At 38.6% G+C, this 20,523-nt stretch overlaps 1 protein-coding gene across 1 annotated transcript; it reads left to right on the top strand.

Moving 5' to 3' along the window:
* Window positions 1-9,013: 9,013 nt before the first annotated feature.
* LOC126830994 (beta-1,4-mannosyltransferase egh) lies at window positions 9,014-16,342 on the top strand. Its single transcript, XM_050561609.2, has 2 exons — window positions 9,014-9,262; window positions 13,263-16,342. The coding sequence occupies exon 2, from the start codon at window positions 13,285-13,287 to the stop codon at window positions 14,632-14,634; it is 1,350 nt and encodes a 449-aa protein (XP_050417566.2). The 5' UTR covers window positions 9,014-9,262; window positions 13,263-13,284; the 3' UTR covers window positions 14,635-16,342.
* The last annotated feature ends 4,181 nt before the right edge of the window (window positions 16,343-20,523 follow it).

The raw sequence follows: 20,523 nt of genomic DNA, 5'->3' as shown, positions 1-20,523 counted from the left end.
CGCCACGACCCCTTTCATTGTATGACGTGTTATTGAAAGGGTTAGGATACGCCACGACCCCTTTCATTGTATGACGTGTTATTGAAAGGGTTAGGATACCCCACGACCCCTTTCATTGTATTACGTGTTATTGAAAGGGTTAGGATATGCCACGACCCCTTTCATTGTATTACGTGTTATTGAAAGGGTTAGGATACGCCACGACCCCTTCATTGTACGACGTATTATTGAAAGGGTTAGGATACGCCACGACAACTTTTATTGTACTACGTGTTATTGAAAGGGTTAGGATACGCCACGACCCCTTTCATTGTATGACGTGTTATTGAAATTGTTAGGATACCCCACGACCCCTTTCATTGTATTCTGTGTTATTGAAAGGGTTAGGATACGCCACGACCCCTTTCACTGTATTACGTGTTATTGAAAGGGTTAGGATATGCCACGACCCCTTTCATTGTATTACGTGTTATTGAAAGGGTTAGGATACGCCACGGCCCCTTTTATTGTACTACGTTTTATTGAAAGGGTTAGGATACGCCACGACCCCTTTTATTGTATGACGTGTTATTGAAAGGGTTAGGATACGCCAAGACCCCTTTCATTGTATGACGTGTTATTGAAAGGGTTAGGATACCCCACGATCCCTTTCATTGTATTACGTGTTATTGAAAGGGTTAGGATATGCCACGACCCCTTTCATTGTATTACGTGTTATTGAAAGGGTTAGGATACGCCACGACCCCTTTCATTGTATGACATGTTATTGAAAGGGTTAGGATACCTATGACCCTTTCATTGTATGACGTGTTATTGAAAGGGTTAGGATACGCCACGACCCCTTTCACTGTATGACGTGTTATTGAAAGGGTTAGGATACACCACGACCCTTTCATTGTATGACGTGTTATTGAAAGGGTTAGGACACCTTATGACCCTTTCATTGTATTAAGTTGATAAATTATTAAAAAGCAATGTTGTAGGATGTTGCATCCAGTTTAATAATAGTTATTAATCATAGTGCAGTCCCTCACAGCAAGATTTTAAGCTAAATACAATAATTTTGTTAATTAAGTCAATTATGGGGTGTGTTGAATAAGAAATATTTTGTTAATCAAGTCAATTATTGGGTGTGTTGAATAAGAAAGTTTTTTTTAGATAGTCCAAAATCGATTTATACCAGTGATTGAATACAAACAAATGAGTAAACTGCTTTAATTGTATGCTTTACGGTAAAATACATGGCAGTCTGACTTACAGTGTGACCCTCGAACTGTGGATGTTAAGCCCTACCAACGAACGACGATGCCAGTAATTTACATCCAATATGTGTACTACAATATTTGGGAGGGGGAGAATGGCCAAATGCGTGCGCGTTGTATCACAATGTCTGTCATTGAGTCAACTGGTGTGATTTTGATTCCCTGGTTGTAGGTGATAAGGAGTAGGCTCCAACCTTGTGGGTTTTCTCCGGGTCCTCCGTTTTCCTCCCACTGCTAAAGACCCCTACGTGCAAGCGAATTATTGAAACAAAATTTAAGCATATGTTAATCCCAAAATGACCTAGTTTGTATGGGTACGTTGACCTAGTTTGTATCCTATGTTAAACTCTCTCTCTCTCTCTCTCTCTCTCTCTCTCTCTGGGGGGGTTGGATCATACGGTCTGTCATTGAGTCAACTGGCAGGGTTTCGATTCCCCGGTTGTACGTGACAAGGAGTAGGGTCGCCAGTTCAACCTCGTTGGTTTTCTCCGGGTCCCTCCCACTGCTAAAGAACCCTATGCGCAAGCCAATTATTAAAATAAATAAAATAAAACCATATTGATCTTTTAGAGGCATTTAGTAACTGGATAGAGCAATAAACTATAACACATACTTATGGAAGAACAATTACTCATTTATTTGGGCGATGTTTCGAAGAGTATTCTCTCAACGTTTTCAAGCAAACGTTGAAAACATTGAGAGAATACTCTTCGAAACGTCGCCCAAATAAATCAGTAATTGTTCTTCCATAAGTATGTGTTATAGTTTATAAAACCATATGTTAGTCCCGATTATTTCTCTCTCTCTCTCTCTCTCTCTCTCTAGGATATTGTGAAGGTTTAATCTCCACTAGTAATTTAAGTCCAAAAATGGTTGAAATCCATGCAGTATCTATATACATGATCAAATTGAAATTCAATCGATCTATGTTGCTGGTGCGTAAAAAGATAAAAAAGACACCACCAGGTATGGTTGGTATAGCAGGGACACCTGATGGACCTAGTTTAAATCTGATTAAATCTAATCCAAGAGATTATATCTAGGGTTGGTATTGTGTTTTTGTTAAATAATCAATCCGAGTAGAGTGTATTACATTGTTAGAATATTGCTATTTTAAATAATACAAATGACTCATCAAGCTGTCACACGAATAGACAGATGTTACATAATGAATATTGACATTTTCTTGCATAGATTTAATATATTATTTGTACCAATTTTTCTCAGGTTTTTTCGTTTATATTTTATGGGTATTTCACATCCATTTAGCTGTATATTGTGTGACTTGGCCGATCAAGGTGGATTTCCTAGGGGCCAACCCCCTCTTCCTATATAACACTATACAAAATTCTCTTACTCTGGTTCTTTGTAAAGTGTAAATTTGAGCTTTTTGTCGGTTGTAGCTCAAGAAATTGAATGTTTTATTTGGGTCCAAAAATCACTCCACCGGGTTTGCATGTCTGGATGGCCGAGTAATCTAATGCATGTGCTTTAGAACATCAGGACTGCCATTGTTTCGATACCATGCTTGTATGTGACACAAAGACAGGGACATTGGTGTGCATGTAAAAGATCCCTTGACAGTTGGGATTTGATTTAAGCGTAGGCCGTAGCGCCGCTGCCTGGGCAAAATTGCCCTCATAGCACACTGTATGGCGTATGCCCGTCTTCATTAGCCCAGTTCGGAGCAGAACAGTAGGATGTTAAACCCCCTTTGATTTGTATGTGACAAGGAGTAGGGTGACTTGCCCAACCTTGTGGGTTTCATCACACCACTAATTATTCAGATATGTTAGTCTCAAAATAACCTGGTTAGAGTTGAGTTGACTTTTAAACACTCTCTCTCTCTCTCTCTCTCTCTCTCTCTCTCTCTCTGTGTTAAAGATGCTTCTGGAATAGAAGTATTGAAATAAATGTGAACCATATGTTAGAGTTGAGTGGACTCTGTGTAGGGTCTGTTTTAAAATATATAAATATATATATATAATATGTACACAATACTAACAGGTGGATCATTATGCTACCTGTGATTGATTTACCTGTAACCTATATACAGCTGATCAATAACATGTTAAAACCTCTACACAGGATCACATTGTCTAATTCAGTTTTAAATTAGAGAGAGAGAAATTCAACACAAACTAGGTCATTTCGGAACTAACATATGATTCAATTTTATTTCAATAATTCGCTTGTGCATAATGGTCTTTGTCACATACAAGCGGGGAATCGAAAACACGCCAGTTGACTCAATGACAGACCTTATGATACAGCTCGCGCCCGCTAACCATTCGTCCATCCAACCCCCCAGCTTGCCGTATATGAACATGGACCAGATTAACCCTGTACGGTGTCCCTGTATTTTGTAAGATTTAGATAAAGAGCTGACAGTTGTCGTTATAATAGTTTTTTAAAAAATAGATAATGAAAAAGGGGAGATGTTGAAAATTTCAGCCAAATTACTTTATTCTGAACGGAGGTATCGTTGTTTGCAGAACAGTGTAGTCTTGATTATCATAGCTACTGTTGTTACGATAATAAACAAAGTCTTGATTATCCATTTTTAAATAAATTAAATCATTAACTGCCAATCGTATTTAAATCTGTTGAAAATCAGAACCATCCAAAGTTCTAAGGAGTTGATAATGGGCTTATCATGCGAATAAATGTATAATTAATGATATAAATAACATTCGAGGCCAAACAAAAGATCTGAATTAGGCCAATTTAGCTCTTATATAATTCATCTTTAAAGATAGATTATGGAAGATTAGATAAAAAGAGCTGGCAGTTAAAAACTAGATAATGTAAAGGGAATTTGTTGAAATTCAAATTGATTCACTATGAACAGAGATTTTAGCAATTAAATTTTCGGCCTAGCCTCGATCATAATTACTAAAGTCGGTAGGATAAAAAACATAGCCTCGATTATCCAGTTCATAATTAAATTATGAATGGAAGTCGAACAGCAAATCGGAACCTAATCCAATAAATATCGCAGGCTAGCGATGCCACCAAGAGTTGATTATGGTCTGGATAAGTTAATTAATGTCTAATTAATAATCTAGATAACATTTCAGGCCTAAAGAAAGACCTGCAATAGGCAGATTTACCTCTTGCATAATGTATGTTTAAATTATGGATTATGTAAGGATTAAATCTGTCTATTGCATGTGAAGGAGATTTGATACAGTTGTGAGAAGGCTAGTTTGTTTGCACTGTAAACTGGTAATTCATAAGAATCCCAGTCTAGTTAACCTTTCCCCATTCATGGCACTCACCTTTCCAACCTCGTGGGTTTTCTCTGGTTTCCCTCCCACTGTGAATTATTGAAATAAAACTGAACCATATGTTAGTTCCTAAATGACCTAGTTTGTGTCGAGTGGATGCAAAACCCTATATCTCTCTCTCTCATTCATGGCCCAAATGACAATTTATATTACGAGGCAGAGTCACAGCTTATGCAGGACGAAGGGTCTAGTCATTTAGATGAAACAAAAAGTTGAGGTGCCATGTACGTACACGTTGGCGACGTACACGACGAGATCTCTATTTTTCATACCATCCAAATGATTTGACGTTTTTCCTTGCCAGACATAAAGCGGCCCATATAAATTAATTGGCCAAATTGACCTTGCCCACACACGATCAATGTTTAAGCGTCAATTTTCATTCTGATCGAAAACTTTGAAATGAAAACATCTCTGGCACTAGCACACACAGTCTATTTAATTGACGAGCCGTCAATAAATATCAAAGCAACTTTGATCCGTTAATTAATTGATTCAATTAACTTGCCCTCAATGTCCTCCATACACGTTCAATTTCTTCGTCAATTAATTGATATCAATTAATCGGCATCAATTAATTGACGAAAAAATTGAACGTGTATGAGCCGCTTAATGTAATCTTGGATCAAACTGGATCGCATTCTACCTATTAGGAAAATCCGTGGGTGTTTTTAGTTGGTGTTTTTATTACTGGCTGGTTCTATTTTTATGCAATGTATTATTTTACATGTGCACGTTGTAATATATATGAAATTATTATAAATTATTGTTATATAAATATATATATTATGCCATTTAATATATGTAAATAAATGTAGAAAAAGACTGGAAAATATTCCTTATCAGTTTGTCTTGGTTGTATAGGTCTTATAGCCATCTGTACAGTGTGTGTATATGATTTGTGCGAAGATTGAAACTTGAAATATATTAATTGCCTATTTTGGAATAAAACCTTTATTTCAAGAAACTTTTGTTATTATTTAATCCGTTTCGAATCCCCGATTGTACGTGACAAGGAGTAGGGTCGCCTGTCCAACCTCGTGGGTTTTCTCCGAGTCCTCCGGTTTCCTCCCACTGCTAAAGACCCCTACGTGCAAGCGAATTATTGAAATAAAATTGAACCATGTGTTAGTCCCGAAATGACCTAGTTTGTGTCGAGTGGACGTTAAACCCCATTTCTCCCTCTCTTATTATTTAATCCAAACAAATGAAAATGAAATGTAATCAATCTGATTAAGACACAGATCCCTATTTCATTTCGTTTTACTTGTCTTTACTACACTAGGATCTGGAAGAGTTGTTATATAACCCACGTTCTGGATGATGTGAGGGATTAGCCAATGAAACGATCTGTTACGGCGAGATTTTGGTGTTAGGTGCACGGAACTGTGGGTAACCCACTAGAAACATCAGTGCTGATTGGTTAATCAAATGTCTGACATCATAGGGTCAAAAGCTGCTCGTATGACCTCTGACGCGATCTTCCACTGCAACCGGTCAGATCTTCATGTAGTGTAGGCCATCGAAAGTATGAAAAATCCGAAACGAAATATAGATCGGTATTATAATCAGATTGGAATGTAATAAGTTCTAATATCCCTTTTCCAACGTGGTTTCCCCTTGTCAGTGGTGCAGAACGGAGGACCTGACAAGGACAGCTGTCTAGTCCTTCGGATGATACGAAAAACCGAGGTCCCGTGTATACATTGGAATGCACGTAAAAGATCCCTTGGCAGTTGGAATTCGATAGAAGAGTAGGCGATAGTGCCACTGCCCGGGCAAAATTTCCCTCGTAGCACACTGTATGGCGTATGCACGTCTTCATTAGCCAAGTATAGGAGCAGAACAGTAGGACGTTAAACCCCATTTTATTTCATTTCTAACATCCTACTCATAAAAATAACATCCCAATGGTTTTATACACCCACTCTGCCTAATACTCTCTGTAGTGTTTCGTTTGAGGAAGCAAATTTCTGTTCCAAATTATGACTGGTCAATAGTCTGATTAACAGCCATTAAAATACAGATGTGACGTCACCCTTTGATGTTGGCGTACCATTATTTCAAATAATCGTACGGGCAACTTGCCAATCGTACCTTGTCAAATATTAGACTCGAGTGACGTATTTCACTGTAAACGCACGTGCGGAGTGTCTGTATTTTAAGATGTTTAATGGTCTCGAGCTGAGACATTGCGTAATATATTGTAAAAACACTCGGACCTGACGGTCCTCTTGTTGTTACAATATATTACTTAATGTCTCGCTCTCGACCATTAAACAATACATAGCTAACTGCGTAACAATATCATTACCCTTTAAATAGAGCTCCAAACTGGATCAATTATGCTTACATAACGTTACGTCATGACTCACGATTTTATTATGCCCAATTAACCAGTGCATAACAGAATATTGCAGAAAACTAATTGCGTGACAAACGATGCTATCCAAACGAATACAATGTAAACTATACTGTATGGAGATGAAGAATACTGTCACCGTTCTTAATACCTTAAATCACTGTCCCAAGTTTTAGGGAAGACCCAGATTAAACGAAGGGCTATCATGTTGCTGTACTTGGGATAGATTTGATTGAACGGGAAGAATAGACACACTCCCTCAAAAGCTCAAGTATTAGAAGCCAATCCAGCAATGGCCAGAGAGTTATTTCTCGGGCCATTGCTTCAGTAATATGACTGCATACACTAAAACATATACCCAACCCTAGCCACGAGAGAAGAACTACCTTCTCGGCTTATTCTTCTGCAGAACAAACTTCCTTTTCATCGAAAATTCTAATAATTCTAATTTTTTTTTAGTTCGAGGGGAAAGTGCTACAAGTGGTAGACCATATTTTTAATGTTGTTAAAATATGTATTTTCATACATGAACCTTTGGTTTCTAACGGTCTATATAATATTGGTCCTTATCCTTGCTCTGTGAGGTGTTCCCACGCTGTGGGGGAGGGGGATCTCTCCAACCTGTTGCAATATTTATTTCGAAAAACTGACTATAAATGGGGCTTTCTAGAGTAGTTCCTGGTGTATCTAGCTAACGAATATATTTAACGTACGGCAGTCTTAACACTTCATGAAAAACAACGTAAATCTACGACAAAAAAGGCGCCCAAACAATACAAGAACATTAACTAGGTTAGGGACCCCGAAAGTAGCACACACCTTTTCAGTCCATCCCTGGAATTGATACCTTAAAGGGCTGTAAACACGGATCGCATAACCATTTCTGAACTAATATTAAGGCGCGTTTTCTTATCAACGTGAAAATGGTGCAAAGACATACAAAATGAAGAATATTGTACTAAAAAAATGAACGCTAAACAGATTTTTGGATTTCTTAAATTTATTTTAGGAAATCTAATATAAGTATGGTTGATATTAACTTGCTCCGATTCCCTAAAGCTGATTTTGAGTAGCCTAGGTGATATCAATTTAATAAGGAAATCAAAATAGAACCAATAATGGCAATTAGTTGTCAAACATGGCTTCTAAAAATAGATTTGTTACAGCGTGGAGTATCTCTCCGCGAACACAAGGTTTTGAGAGGGATTTGAAGTCAATTTTTGATAGATTAATTAATTTGCATATGTTTTTGTTCTATCATCAAATCACACAGTTTGTACGCGGGGAATGTATCTTTAACCCTTGTGCGGACACGTCGCACGAAAAGCATTGTCCTGCACCCAATGACAAGAGGAAATCACGCCGGACATCCCCGATGAAGTTCGGACAATCCGAATGAAGTCCGGACAATCCCGATGAAATTCGGACAATCCAAATGAAGTTCGGAAAATCCCAGTGAAGTTCGGACAATTCCGATGAAGTTCGGACAATCCCGATGAAGTCACTCGGCCAACACAAAAGCAGAAGCCGGGATGAACAATGTGGGCGGTCACAACAATTAATGTAACCAGTAATTAATGATATGTTTCTACTTCCGGTAAGAATAGAATTTTTTTTTAAATGATATATACATATACATGTACTGATCACACGAATAAGCATACTATTATGTGAAAGTTCCACGGGCTTTTTCGGTGTGGTTTCTCCTTGCCAGTGCTACATGACGGAAGAAATAGCAAGGACAGTGTCTAGTCGTCTGGATGGGGCCAAAAACCGAGCTCCCGTGTACACACTGGCGTGCACATAAAGGATAAAGCACACGACCGTTACACCTTTCTCATAAAATGTGTTGTTTTACCATTTTTTTTATGTAACTGAGCAAGAGTAGGAACCTCCTCCCCGCCCCCATCCCCCTAGATCCGCCTTATTTCTAAAGTTTTTGCAAAATCGTCCTGCGCCAGAACAACAGGATATTGAACCCCATATTACATTATTTCACATTTTATTGTTGTTGATATTGATATTAGTATTTTATAAGACTGTACAACAGCCGGTGTCATACGTTCTTGTCCATATACAGAAGTTAGTAAGTTTATCGACAATGTAAGGCCTACACGTGGATTGCCTCATAAAGATTAGCTTTGATAGTGAGCCTTTAATTACACGTGATGAGTAATTCAAAATAGTAACGGACCAAATATGAATGCGTAAAGTAAGACACGAGTTCGATTCACTGTTTGAAAGGCCTGTAAACCGGCTTATATTACTTATTGGAAAACTAATTATGACCTGTGATGGCCCTTTTTAGACTGTAACACGTGTGACTTGGAATATTGTTGTGGAAACTGGTAAGTTAAACTGAATTTCTCTAGTAAAAACGGCCCGATGCTTTTCGAGGGGCCTCTTTATTTCATTGAAAATTTGAAGTGTTGTTATGGAAGTGTGGTTGAAATAAAATATATTAAATTTATCACTTCGAACATGTCCTAGATCTGTCTCACCAACACTTTATAGGTGGCGTCACCACTTCCATATGCGTAACGGTCCTGCACGTTGGATAAAATAAAATGCGGTGAGAGGGAGAGTGAAGGGGCGGGTGGGATTAACCTTTACTCCATAAAAAATAGTAGGGTATTTGGAATTAAAGGAGCCAATTCGCGAGATAAAATAAAAGGCCTCACATCATCCACAGTCTTCGACATTGTAAACAGCTAACAGAAATACGGACCAGATCGTTCACATACACCCCCCCCCCTCCGTCTCATTTACAGCTAAAAGCCTAGATCGTTCACATACAAACCCCGTCTCATTTATACAGCTAACAGAAAAATGGCCGTTTGCCGAATATATTTGAATAAAATCATATATTATACAGCTTCACATATTTTAGGGTGTTTACATCCCTGACAAATTGTTTGTTGTGCGGGCCAGTGGCGGCATAACAGTGGTGCATTAATTTGGTCTGTCCTCTGTTTGCCCCCCCCCCACCCAATAATTTGTGATACGTGTTTGTGATACGTTTCGGTAATCAATACCTTCTACGGTCAATAAATCCCACATCCCCACTCAGTCATAGACTTACATGTTGTAGAGCATTTCCGACAGTCTATTTTTCAAAATTTTCTTGGAGAGGTCCCAATGGACTCGCTACTTTGGCGCTCACAAGGGGAATTCGTTGAGGTTCGCAAACCCGTTGGTTTTGTTCTCTAGTCGGATAAGCTAGTGATCAGGCGACGGACGATATCTGGTCGGATCTATTTATCTCGACGATCGGTGCCTGACTGAATACTGTCAGACAGCATTTCCGGCAGTCGCTCGTGAGTGGGCTTGGTCGAGATTCGTAAGTCCTCAACAATCAGTGCCTGAAATACTGCCAGACTGCATTTCCGGCAACCTGTTTTTCAAAATTTTCTGGGGGAGGCCCCCCTACCCCTAGTTGAAGCTCGTGCCTTTGCCCCCTTAACCTTGGAATTTGCCCCAGCTTTGCCCCTCCAATCACCGACGGCTGGCGCCGCCACTGGTGCGGGCGTCTTAGATGTTGACAATACTCACAGGGGCGGATCCGGGAATTATTGCAGCAGGGGGTTTGCCAGGTTTCTGAAACAATATATCTTTTAAGAGGCGGGCGGGGGGGGGGGGTCTGCCCGATCACTTTGAAGCATATCTGGTGTAACCAGGGGTCACTTTGACAAAGCACAGAAACTGTGATTTTACATAAAAACATACTAAACACATGTATTTACTACGCTACGTCTCTCAATTGATGGGGGGTTGGATGGCTGAATGGTTAGCGTGCGCGCGCTGTATCATAAAGTCTGTCATTGAGTCAACTGGCGTGGTTTTGAATCCCCGGTTGTACGTGGCAAGGAGTAGGGTCGCCTGTCCAACCTCGTGGGTTTTCTCCGGGTCCTCCGGTTTCCTCCCACTGCTAAAGACCCCTACGCGCAAGCGAATTATTGAAATAAAATTAAACCATATGTTAGTCCCGAAATGACCTAGTTTGTGTCGAGTGGACGTTAAACCCCTCCTCTCTCTCTCTCTCTCTCTCTCTCTCTCTTTCTCTATTGATATGCAATAAAAACAGTTCTATATGATTTTGATAGGAAACTCATCATATGAAATGAAATGGGGTTTAACGTCCTACTGTTAGTGATTTGGCTAATGATCCCGAGAAAGTTCATCGGGATTTTCCGGTGTGCCCCCCCCCCCTTGTCAGTGGCGCAGGACGGAGGGCCTGGCAAGAGACAACGTATAGTCGTTCGGATAGGACGAAAAACCGAGGTCCCGTGTACACAATAGCGTGCACATAAAAGTGCCCGTCTTCCATAGCCCAGCCGGTGCAAAAAAAGTTGAACGTTAAACCCCATTTCATTTCATTTTCGTACGATACCCAAATATTCAGAACAAAACTAAAATAGAAAAAAAATAATGTAAAATCCATCAAGATACTAAATATGGGACAGTCGCGAAATGTCAATACTTGCGTCCAAACGTCTAGTCCGGGGATAGATCTCGACCCACCCATCCGTGGCGTCCGAGAAAGAAAATATTGACATGTTTCAGTTCATGATTAACATTTCAATTATTATTTTCTATCCGATCCACGGTGTCGTTCAACCCATAAGGTCTGTCATTGAGGCAACTGGCGTGGTTTCGATTCCCCGGTTGTACGTGACAACGAGTAGGATCGCCTTTCCAACCTCGTGGGTTTTCTCCGGGTTCCCCAGTTTCTTTTGATTCCCTACGAGCAGGCGAATTATTGAAATTAAATTAAACCATATTGTTAGTTTCAAAATGACCTAGTTTGTGTAGAGTTGACGTTACCCCCCCCCCCCTCTCTCTCTCTCTCTCTCCCTCCCCCTCTCTCTCTGTCTCTTTGTCCCGCTCTCCCTTTAAAATGCACGACACTAAAATATGCAGTACAAAACTAAAATATTACACAGTTAAATTATGAAATTCATCATTTGAATAGCGTTAGGAATTTCGATCGATTTGTTTTGCACAGCAGTTATAGTCATTTCTGTATAACATTTAAAACTGTCGGAAACAAAATCAGAAACTGCAGAATGCTACAGATCAAAAAGGAATTTCGGTCGATTTTTTTTGCACAGCAGTTATAGTCATTTCTGTATAAACATTAATACAACGACACCTGTTCATATAATGTTGACATAAAATTGAATTACAACTTGTAAACTAGGTGCGAAATTGCCAATTTACACTTTAATATTGATATACATTTTAGGGGGAGAGGCCAAGTAGAAATGAATTGAAATGTTATGGGGTTTAACGTCCTACTTTTCGACTCCATTCGGTCTAATGAAGACAGATATACGTCAGACAATTTATGTTTGGTGACGTAAAGTGGAAATTTATACTTCTCTAAATCTGGGTATGTCCTCTAATCTAGACATGTCCTAATCTGTGTCCTCCAATCTAGACATGTCTTCTCATATGTGTCCTGTTATATATCGTCTAATCTAGACATGTCTTCTCATATGTGTCCTGTGATATATCGTCTAATCTAGATATGTCTTCTAATCTGTGTCCTCTACTCCAGACATATGCGTCCTGTAATATATCGTCTAATCTAGATATGCCTTCTAATATGTGTCCGGTAATCTACATATGTCATGTAATCTGGATAGGTGTTCTGATCTAGATATGTCTTCTAATCTGGATATGTCCTCTAATCTAGATGTCTTCTAATCTGTGTTCTGTAATCTAGATATGTCTTCTAATCTAGATATGTCTTCGAATCTAGATATGTCTTCTAATCTAGATATGTCCTCTAATCTAGATGTCTTCTAATCTGTGTTCTGTAATCTAGATATGTCTTCTAATCTAGATATGTCTTCGAATCTAGATATGTCTTCTAATCTAGATATGTCCTCTAATCTAGATGTCTTCTGATCTGTGTTCTGTAATCTAGATATGTCTTCTAATCTGTGTTCTGTAATCTAGATATGTCTTCTAATCTAGATATGTCTTCTAATCTAGATATGTCTTCTAATCTAGATATGTCCTCTTATCTAGATGTCTTCTAATCTGTGTTCTGTAATCTAGATATGTCTTCTAATCTAGATATGTCTTCTAATCTAGATATGTCTTCTAATCTAGATATGTCCTCTTATCTAGATGTCTTCTGATCTGTGTTCTGTAATCTAGATATGACCTGTAATCTAGCTATGTCCTGTAACCTGAATATGTCCTGTAAACTGAATATGTCCTCTAATCTGGATATGTCCTCTAATCTAGATATGTCCTCTCATCAACGGTTACTTAATACACATTCTTTGTTAGCTTTATTGCTTAATTTATTAATGTCTTCTTTTTTCTATCTTTCAGATTCCGTGACGCCGCCAACACTATGCATAGGTACATTAAACACTGTTTGATAATCGGCCTTTGGTTATTTTTACTCGCTTTTTGTTTAAAGTTTATCCATATACATGAAATCGAGGATGGGCGACTTTATTTTATCTGCAGCATTCTGCAGTTTCTGATTTTGTTTCCGATAGTTTTAAATGTGACAGGTCTGTTCGGATTGCTCTTCATCAACTGTTACCCAGATAAACCGGTACTGAAAAGGTCCTCAAAATACTTACCTTTTGAGACCTTCATGTGTTTCCGTGTTGTAACTCGTGGACTCTATCCGCAACTCGTTAAAACAAGTTTGCAGCGGAATATAGACATATGTATGAAATTAGGACTGTCGAATTATGTATTTGAAGTAGTCACCGATGAATTCATTGGAATAAAAGAAAGTCTAAACGTGCGGGAAGTGGTTGTACCGGAGAATTATCAAACCAAACATGGATCTCGATATAAAGCACGTGCTTTACAATATTGTTTAGAAGAAGGAGTAAATATATTGAGTGATAATGATTGGATAATACATTTAGATGAAGAAACGTTAATGACTGAAAGCAGTTTAATTGGTGTGATTAATTTTATAAATGATGGTCAATACGAATTTGGTCAAGGTGTCATTACCTACGCTAACGAGGAAATTGTTTGTTGGATAACGACATTGGCCGATTGTATACGAGTTGGTATTGATTATGGACTGATAAGATTTAGTTTAGGACAATTACACCGTCCAATTTTCAATTGGAAGGGGTCATTCATTGTCGCCAATGCCGGGGCAGAAAAAAGCGTCTCTTTTGATTTTGGACTTGAAGGCAGCATTACCGAAGATTGTTATTTCGGAATGAAAGCCTGGGAAATGGGATACAGATTTAACTTTATCGAAGGCGAGATGTGGGAGAAGAGTACTTTTTCAGTCATGGATTATATACGACAGCGAAGGCGGTGGTTTCTGGGAATCTCAAAGGTGTTTTTAAGTAATAATATAAAACTACCCTACAGGACAGGATTATTTTTTCTTCTAACAAGTCAGTTATCAGTGCCCTTTCTCACAGCGAGTGCCTTAATTGGTATACCTAAGAACTCACAATTGCGCATCGTATTTGTTGTTCAAACCGCAATCTTCATGTTCATTTTCATAGTTGGTGTGATGAAATCCTTTCAACATCACCGATGTAAATGGTGGCTACCTCTCTTCGCCTTTTTCATAGCGTTCCCAATGAGCGTAGTGTTATCGGTGCTTGAAACTTCGGGTACATATTGGGCTGTTACCAGATGGTCTCAAGTCGGCTTTCATATAGTCAACAAAAATATCTCACCAGTAAACAATCGTGAAATTAGAATTATATAATTTGATTAAAATACAGATCTTATTTCGTTTCGTTTTTTAGTTCAAAATTTTGTTTCACTTGTCTTTACTACACTAGGATCTGGAAGAGTTGTTGTCATTGACGTGTTCTGAATGATGTGAGCTATTAGCCAATGAAACGGTCTGTTACGGCGAGCTTTAGGCGTGTTTTGCACGGAACTGTGGGTAATCCACTAGTAACATCAATGCTGATTGGTTAATCAAATGTCTGACGTCATAGGTCAATATCCGCTCGTATGACCTCTGACGCGACGTATCGCTACAACCGGTCAGATCTTCATGTAGTGTAGGCCATCGAAAGTTTTTTTTTAAAAAAAAAACGAAACGAAATGTAGATCTGTATTTGAATCAGATTGAGTGCCGACTGAAGTCTAGGGACTCGAGATCTAGGGGGCCTTCGACCAAGATCTATAAAATTTCTGACATTGCCATAAGCCTTCCCGTCTTCATTAGCCCAATCAGTACTGAACAATAAGACGTTAAACCCCCTTTTCATTTCATTCCATGACCTTTTATTACACGCACTGTAGTCTTAAACACCCGCCACTATAGATGGTCTACTCTTACTTGGAATTCCAACTATCACAGCTTCTTTTCCGTACATGCCAAGGTGTACACGATCCCACAGGGTTCCTTGACAAAGGGAAACCTTACTCGGATAGCTGGTTCGATCCCAGTGTTGGCCGGTAAAGTTCTTCGGGAGTTTTTGGTGTTGTATCCCCTTGACAGTGGTGCATGATGGGGCGTCTGACAAGGAGAGCTATCTAGTCGTTCGGATGGGACAAATAACCGAGGTTCCGTGTACACATTGGCGGGCACGTAAAAGATCCCTTGACCCTTAGATTTTGATATAACAGTCGGAGCTGAACAAAAGGGCGTTAAACCTCATCTCATTTTATTTATATAATTATTTAGGTAGTTAGATGTGCTTTTTTCATTATTAGAGACTAGTTTCTAGTTTTTATATCATATTATGTTAATTTATGTTCCATAAACATCTAGTTATGTTAATCTATGATCCATAAACATCTATGATCCATAAACATCTGTGTTCCATAAATCTTTTGTTATAACATTAAATAAATAAATAAATTTTATTCGTACACTAAGTACAATAAAAATGAAAAATAAATACATATAAATATATACAAGTTCTCAATTAATACAGAGTTGATTAATTATTTCATTTAAGTTTATATATTCAGATAGTGAACAATCTCTTAAATCTACGTATTCTCTTATAGCATTTCCTATTCTCTTATCATTTTGCTTCCAGGAACTTTTATCGTGACATTCTATTTTATTTACAATATTTAACAATGACTTACTTGTATGATAAGTAATTGATATTATTGCACATAGTAGACTGACTTCCCAACCACGCAGTACGTCAACATATATGAATACATAAGTTACTACTATGTATTATACTATGATAAAACTTAATAAAACGTTTATGGAACTGGGTTTCAATTGAAACATCCTGACATATAATATTCAATAAACTATTATGGGTTCTTGGGGAAATGTTGAATACTTTCCTAACCCGTTTTCTCCAGGCTACATAAAAACTCTCTAATGACTTTTGTGAGAAATCCCATAGTTGGCTCCCATACAGGGGCATACAATAAGTTTTAAATAATTTATATTGAATAGTTTACTTTGTCTGCACCTTCTCAGAAAATGATCGATATAGTATTGGAGAGAGTACTCCCCCTTGTTAATCTACATTCATATACGTTCCATAATCCTCTTAGTCCGGGAGCTAGGTGGGTTTTGTTCAACATGGAAGGTGCGGAAGGTTTGGCATGCTAGTGGTGTATTGCTGGGTTAGGAGACCCCAGAAACCCAATTCTTAAGTTGCGCCAGTGGTGGGTGTGGTAGGAGGAGCCACCCATAGTACCCCCCAAATGGGTTTATTCAACATGGAAGGTGCAAGTTCCACTTCAATGGCATTTGATAGAGGAATGTGCCCTGAATTAGGAAATGTAACTTAAGAATGGGATTTTTGGTGGAAAGGCCACTTAAGAAGAGGTCAAAGGTCACTAATTAGCAATTTTTCGATTTTACCGAAAACGATTTTTCCATTATCTCGTGATCTATTCCAAGTATATTGCACAAAACTACATGGACATTTTTGACACTGTTAGGAGCAAAAATATGAGACATAAAATAATGAAGTTTTAGCTAAAAGTATGTCATAATCTCAAAAATAACGAAAATATCACTCGACCCCCAATCGGTAATTAAAATGTTAATCAACATGAAAGGTGCGAGTGAGAAACCAAGCCTAAATTGTACGGAATGATATCAGAAATCATTATCATCAACTTAAGAATCAAATTTCTGGTGGTCAGTGTACTTAAGAAGAGAATAATGCTGGTTTGCACCGAATGACCCTAATTAGAAATTTAATTAGCATGAAAGGTGCGACATTGGAACAAGGTGTAAAATGTAGGGACTGATTATAGGATTCACACCCACTAACTTAAGAATGAATATTTAGGTGGTAAATGAACTTTAGAACAGCAGATGCGACCAATAACCTTAACAAATCAGTGACAAGCAGTGCAATATACCCACAATGCTATGTTTCCACTTGATCTCTGATAGTAACACTGATTAATTACCACCCACTTCCTTCATACTAAGAGTCATTTAAAACATAGATCTATGTCATGTTATTGCAGATATCAATCAAGACCTAATCAACCAGAATCCAACTTAGGAAAGGCAACTGTCTTCATCAGAGGAAGCAGTGTCAAAGTCATCATCAGAGGTATCCTGATCAGATTGCTCAATGTCCTCTTCAACAAATGACTCCCGGAGTTCAGGACCATTAAAACGCCTGATTTCATTCTGTCCTTCTCTCAACTATCTTCTGGCGATGGGTGCTGGGTAATTCCTGATTTATCAGCGCTTCCCGACATCTTTGCGACAAAAGATGCCCCTTTTGATTTGTAGTGACACTTGTGACACTTCTGAATCGCTATCATCGATGCCCTTTAGTTTCTCCAGAAGATTTTTACATCTTGCCTTTGGCTCATTGCGTCTTCTCAAACACGATGTAGCGATATCATTCACCGTGCATATGTATGGGGCTAAGCGACAAGAAATCTCCTCACTCAACAAGCATCGCTACACCGTGTTTGAGAAGACGTAATGGGTCTAAGGCAAGATGTAAAAAACTTCTGGAGAAACTGAAAAGGGCATCAATGGTAGTATGATTCCTCCCTGCGAATCAAAAGTGTCACTACAGATGACAAGGGCATTTTTGGTCGCAGATATATGAGGGGACGCTGATAAATCAGGAATTAACCAGCACCCATCGCCAGAAGATGTTTGGGAGTTCAGGGAAAGACAGTATGAAATCTTATGGTTTAATGGTCCTGAACTATTGGGGTCATTGGTTGAGGAAGACATTGAGGAATTAGGAATCCGATGATGCTTAGTTTGATGGAGATGGTTGCCTCTCCTAAGTTAGGTTCTGGTTGATTGGGTATTGATTGATATCTGCAATAACATGACATAGATCTATGTTTTAAATGACTCTTAGTATGAAGGAAGTGGGTGGTAATTAATCAGTGTTACTATCAGAGATCAAGTGGAAACATAGCATTGTGGGCATATTGCACTGCTTGCCACTGATTTTTTAAGGTTATTGGTCACATCTGTTGTTCTTAAGTTCATTTACCACCTAAATATTCATTCGTAAGTTAGTGGTTGTGAATCCTATAATCAGTCCCTACATTTTACACCTTGTTCCAATGTCGCACCTTTCATGTTAATTAAATTTCTAATTGGGGGTCATTCGGTTCAAACCAGCATTATTCTCTTCTTAAATACACTGGCCACCAGAAATTTCATTCTTAAGTTGATGATAATGATTTCTGATATCATTCCGTACAATTTAGGCTTAGGCTTCCTCAATCATTCCGTACAATTTAGGCTTGGTTTCTCACTCGCACCTTTCATGTTGATTAACATTTTAATTACCGATGGGGGTCGAGTGATATTTTCGTCATTGTTTGAGATTATGTCATACTTTTAGCTAAAACTTCATTAATTTTATGTCTCATATTTTTGCTCCTAGCAGTATCAAAAATGTCCATGTAGTTTTGTGCAATATACTTGGGGAATAGATCACGAGATAATGTAAAAATCATTTTCAGTAAAATCGAAAAATAGCTAATTAGTGACCTTTGACCTCTTCTTAAGTGGCTTTTCCACCAAAAATCCTATTCTTAAGTTATATTTCCGAATTCAGGGCACATTCCTCTATCAAATGCCATTGAAGTGGAACTTGCACCTTCTATGTTGAATAAACCCATTTTGGGGGGTACTATGGGAAGCTCTCCCTACCACACTGGCGCAACTTAAGAATTGGGTTTCTGGGGTCTCCTAACACAGCCATACACCACTAGCATGCCAAACCTTCCGCACCTTCCATGTTGAACAAAACCCACCTAGCTCCCGGACTATCTAGTTATATTATATTACATTCATATAAGTTCCATAAACCTCTAGTTATATTACATTACATTCATATTAGTTCCATAAACCTCTAGTTATATTGTATCCGTGTACCATAAACATCTAGTTATGTATGGTTTAATGGTCGAGAGCGAGACATTCAGTAATATCTTGATACCGCACGAGGCGTTAATAAGACGAGTGTTGTTTCAATATATTACCCAATGTCTTTAGCTCGAGACCACTAAACAACTTAAAATACAGACACTAATGGCACGTGCTTTTCAATGAAATACGTCACACGAGTCCAATTTATCATCTAGTATAGATAATGTACGATTGGCAAGTTGCTGGTACATTATTGGAAATAATGGTACGCCAACACCCAAGGATGACGTCACATCTGTATTTTAAATAATATTAAAGAGCTAAATCTGCCCACTGCATGTATACTCAGCCAAATTAAAAACTTGACACTCGGGATTTTTGGGACTAGATTTTTAATATTTGGTTTAAGGCAACTATTTTAGTGTTATGTTGTGCACAGACGACCTTGACATCAACAGAAAGCAAGAATACGCCTCGCCGAATGTCCTTGACATTGATAACGTTCGTGATGTCACAGTACCCCCCAAAATGAAATTCACAGACTTAGAGAACAATCGGAATAAAGTGTTTAGTAACGGTTGTGGCCTCCTCTAGCGTCTCGTACTGCCACACAACGTCTTCTCATGGATCTCAGAACATCAGTAAACACTACCCGAGGAAGACGTCGTCACTGCTCAGCAAGAGCATGTTGAAGGTCCTGCAACGTCAGTGGTGGATTCACTTGCTGACGAACACGTCGACCCAGTTCGTCCCAGATGTGTTCAACAGGATTACCCTTCCACCAAACATCTCTCTATTTGTGGAGGTTGCAGTGACAAATCTGTTTCTAAGATGACGTAATTGTATTGCTTGATCTTCCTTGAGTGACGTCACACGTGGCGCTCCCGCCCTTGGGCGCTCGGCAATAGTTTAAGTTTGAAGCACTCTCATTCTAAGATTAATTATTGTCTGGCGTGAACAATTAAAGGCTCTTGCAACAGTGACCACAGACTGACCAGCATAGGGCCTACCTATAGCACGTAGACGTTCTACATTTGAAAGGCGCGGCATTTTCTAACAAAGATGAAAATAACAATTTTAATTTGTTTTTCCAGTTGAAGTTACGTGTGCGTGTTCAGTTTAAGCAAACTTGCATCGATTGACCTCACGAGTTTGTGTTTGCACGAGTTTTTCAGGTTTTTCATCTTTATATGCTCAAAAGTCACGTGATCCACGTGACTTTACAATTTTATGAAATTAAAGGCTTCTTACTACTTACTATCGTTAGAAACACTTTAAAATTTATTTGAC

This window comes from Patella vulgata, chromosome 8 (assembly GCF_932274485.2).
Source record: "Patella vulgata chromosome 8, xgPatVulg1.2, whole genome shotgun sequence".
NCBI lineage: Eukaryota > Metazoa > Mollusca > Gastropoda > Patellidae > Patella > Patella vulgata.
This window is presented reverse-complemented; position numbering and strand designations above follow the sequence as displayed.

Bases quoted from the DNA above. Each gene is read 5' to 3' on its own strand.
- LOC126830994 (XM_050561609.2), top strand. From the start codon at position 13,285: ATGCATAGGTACATTAAACACTGTTTGATAATCGGCCTTTGGTTATTT.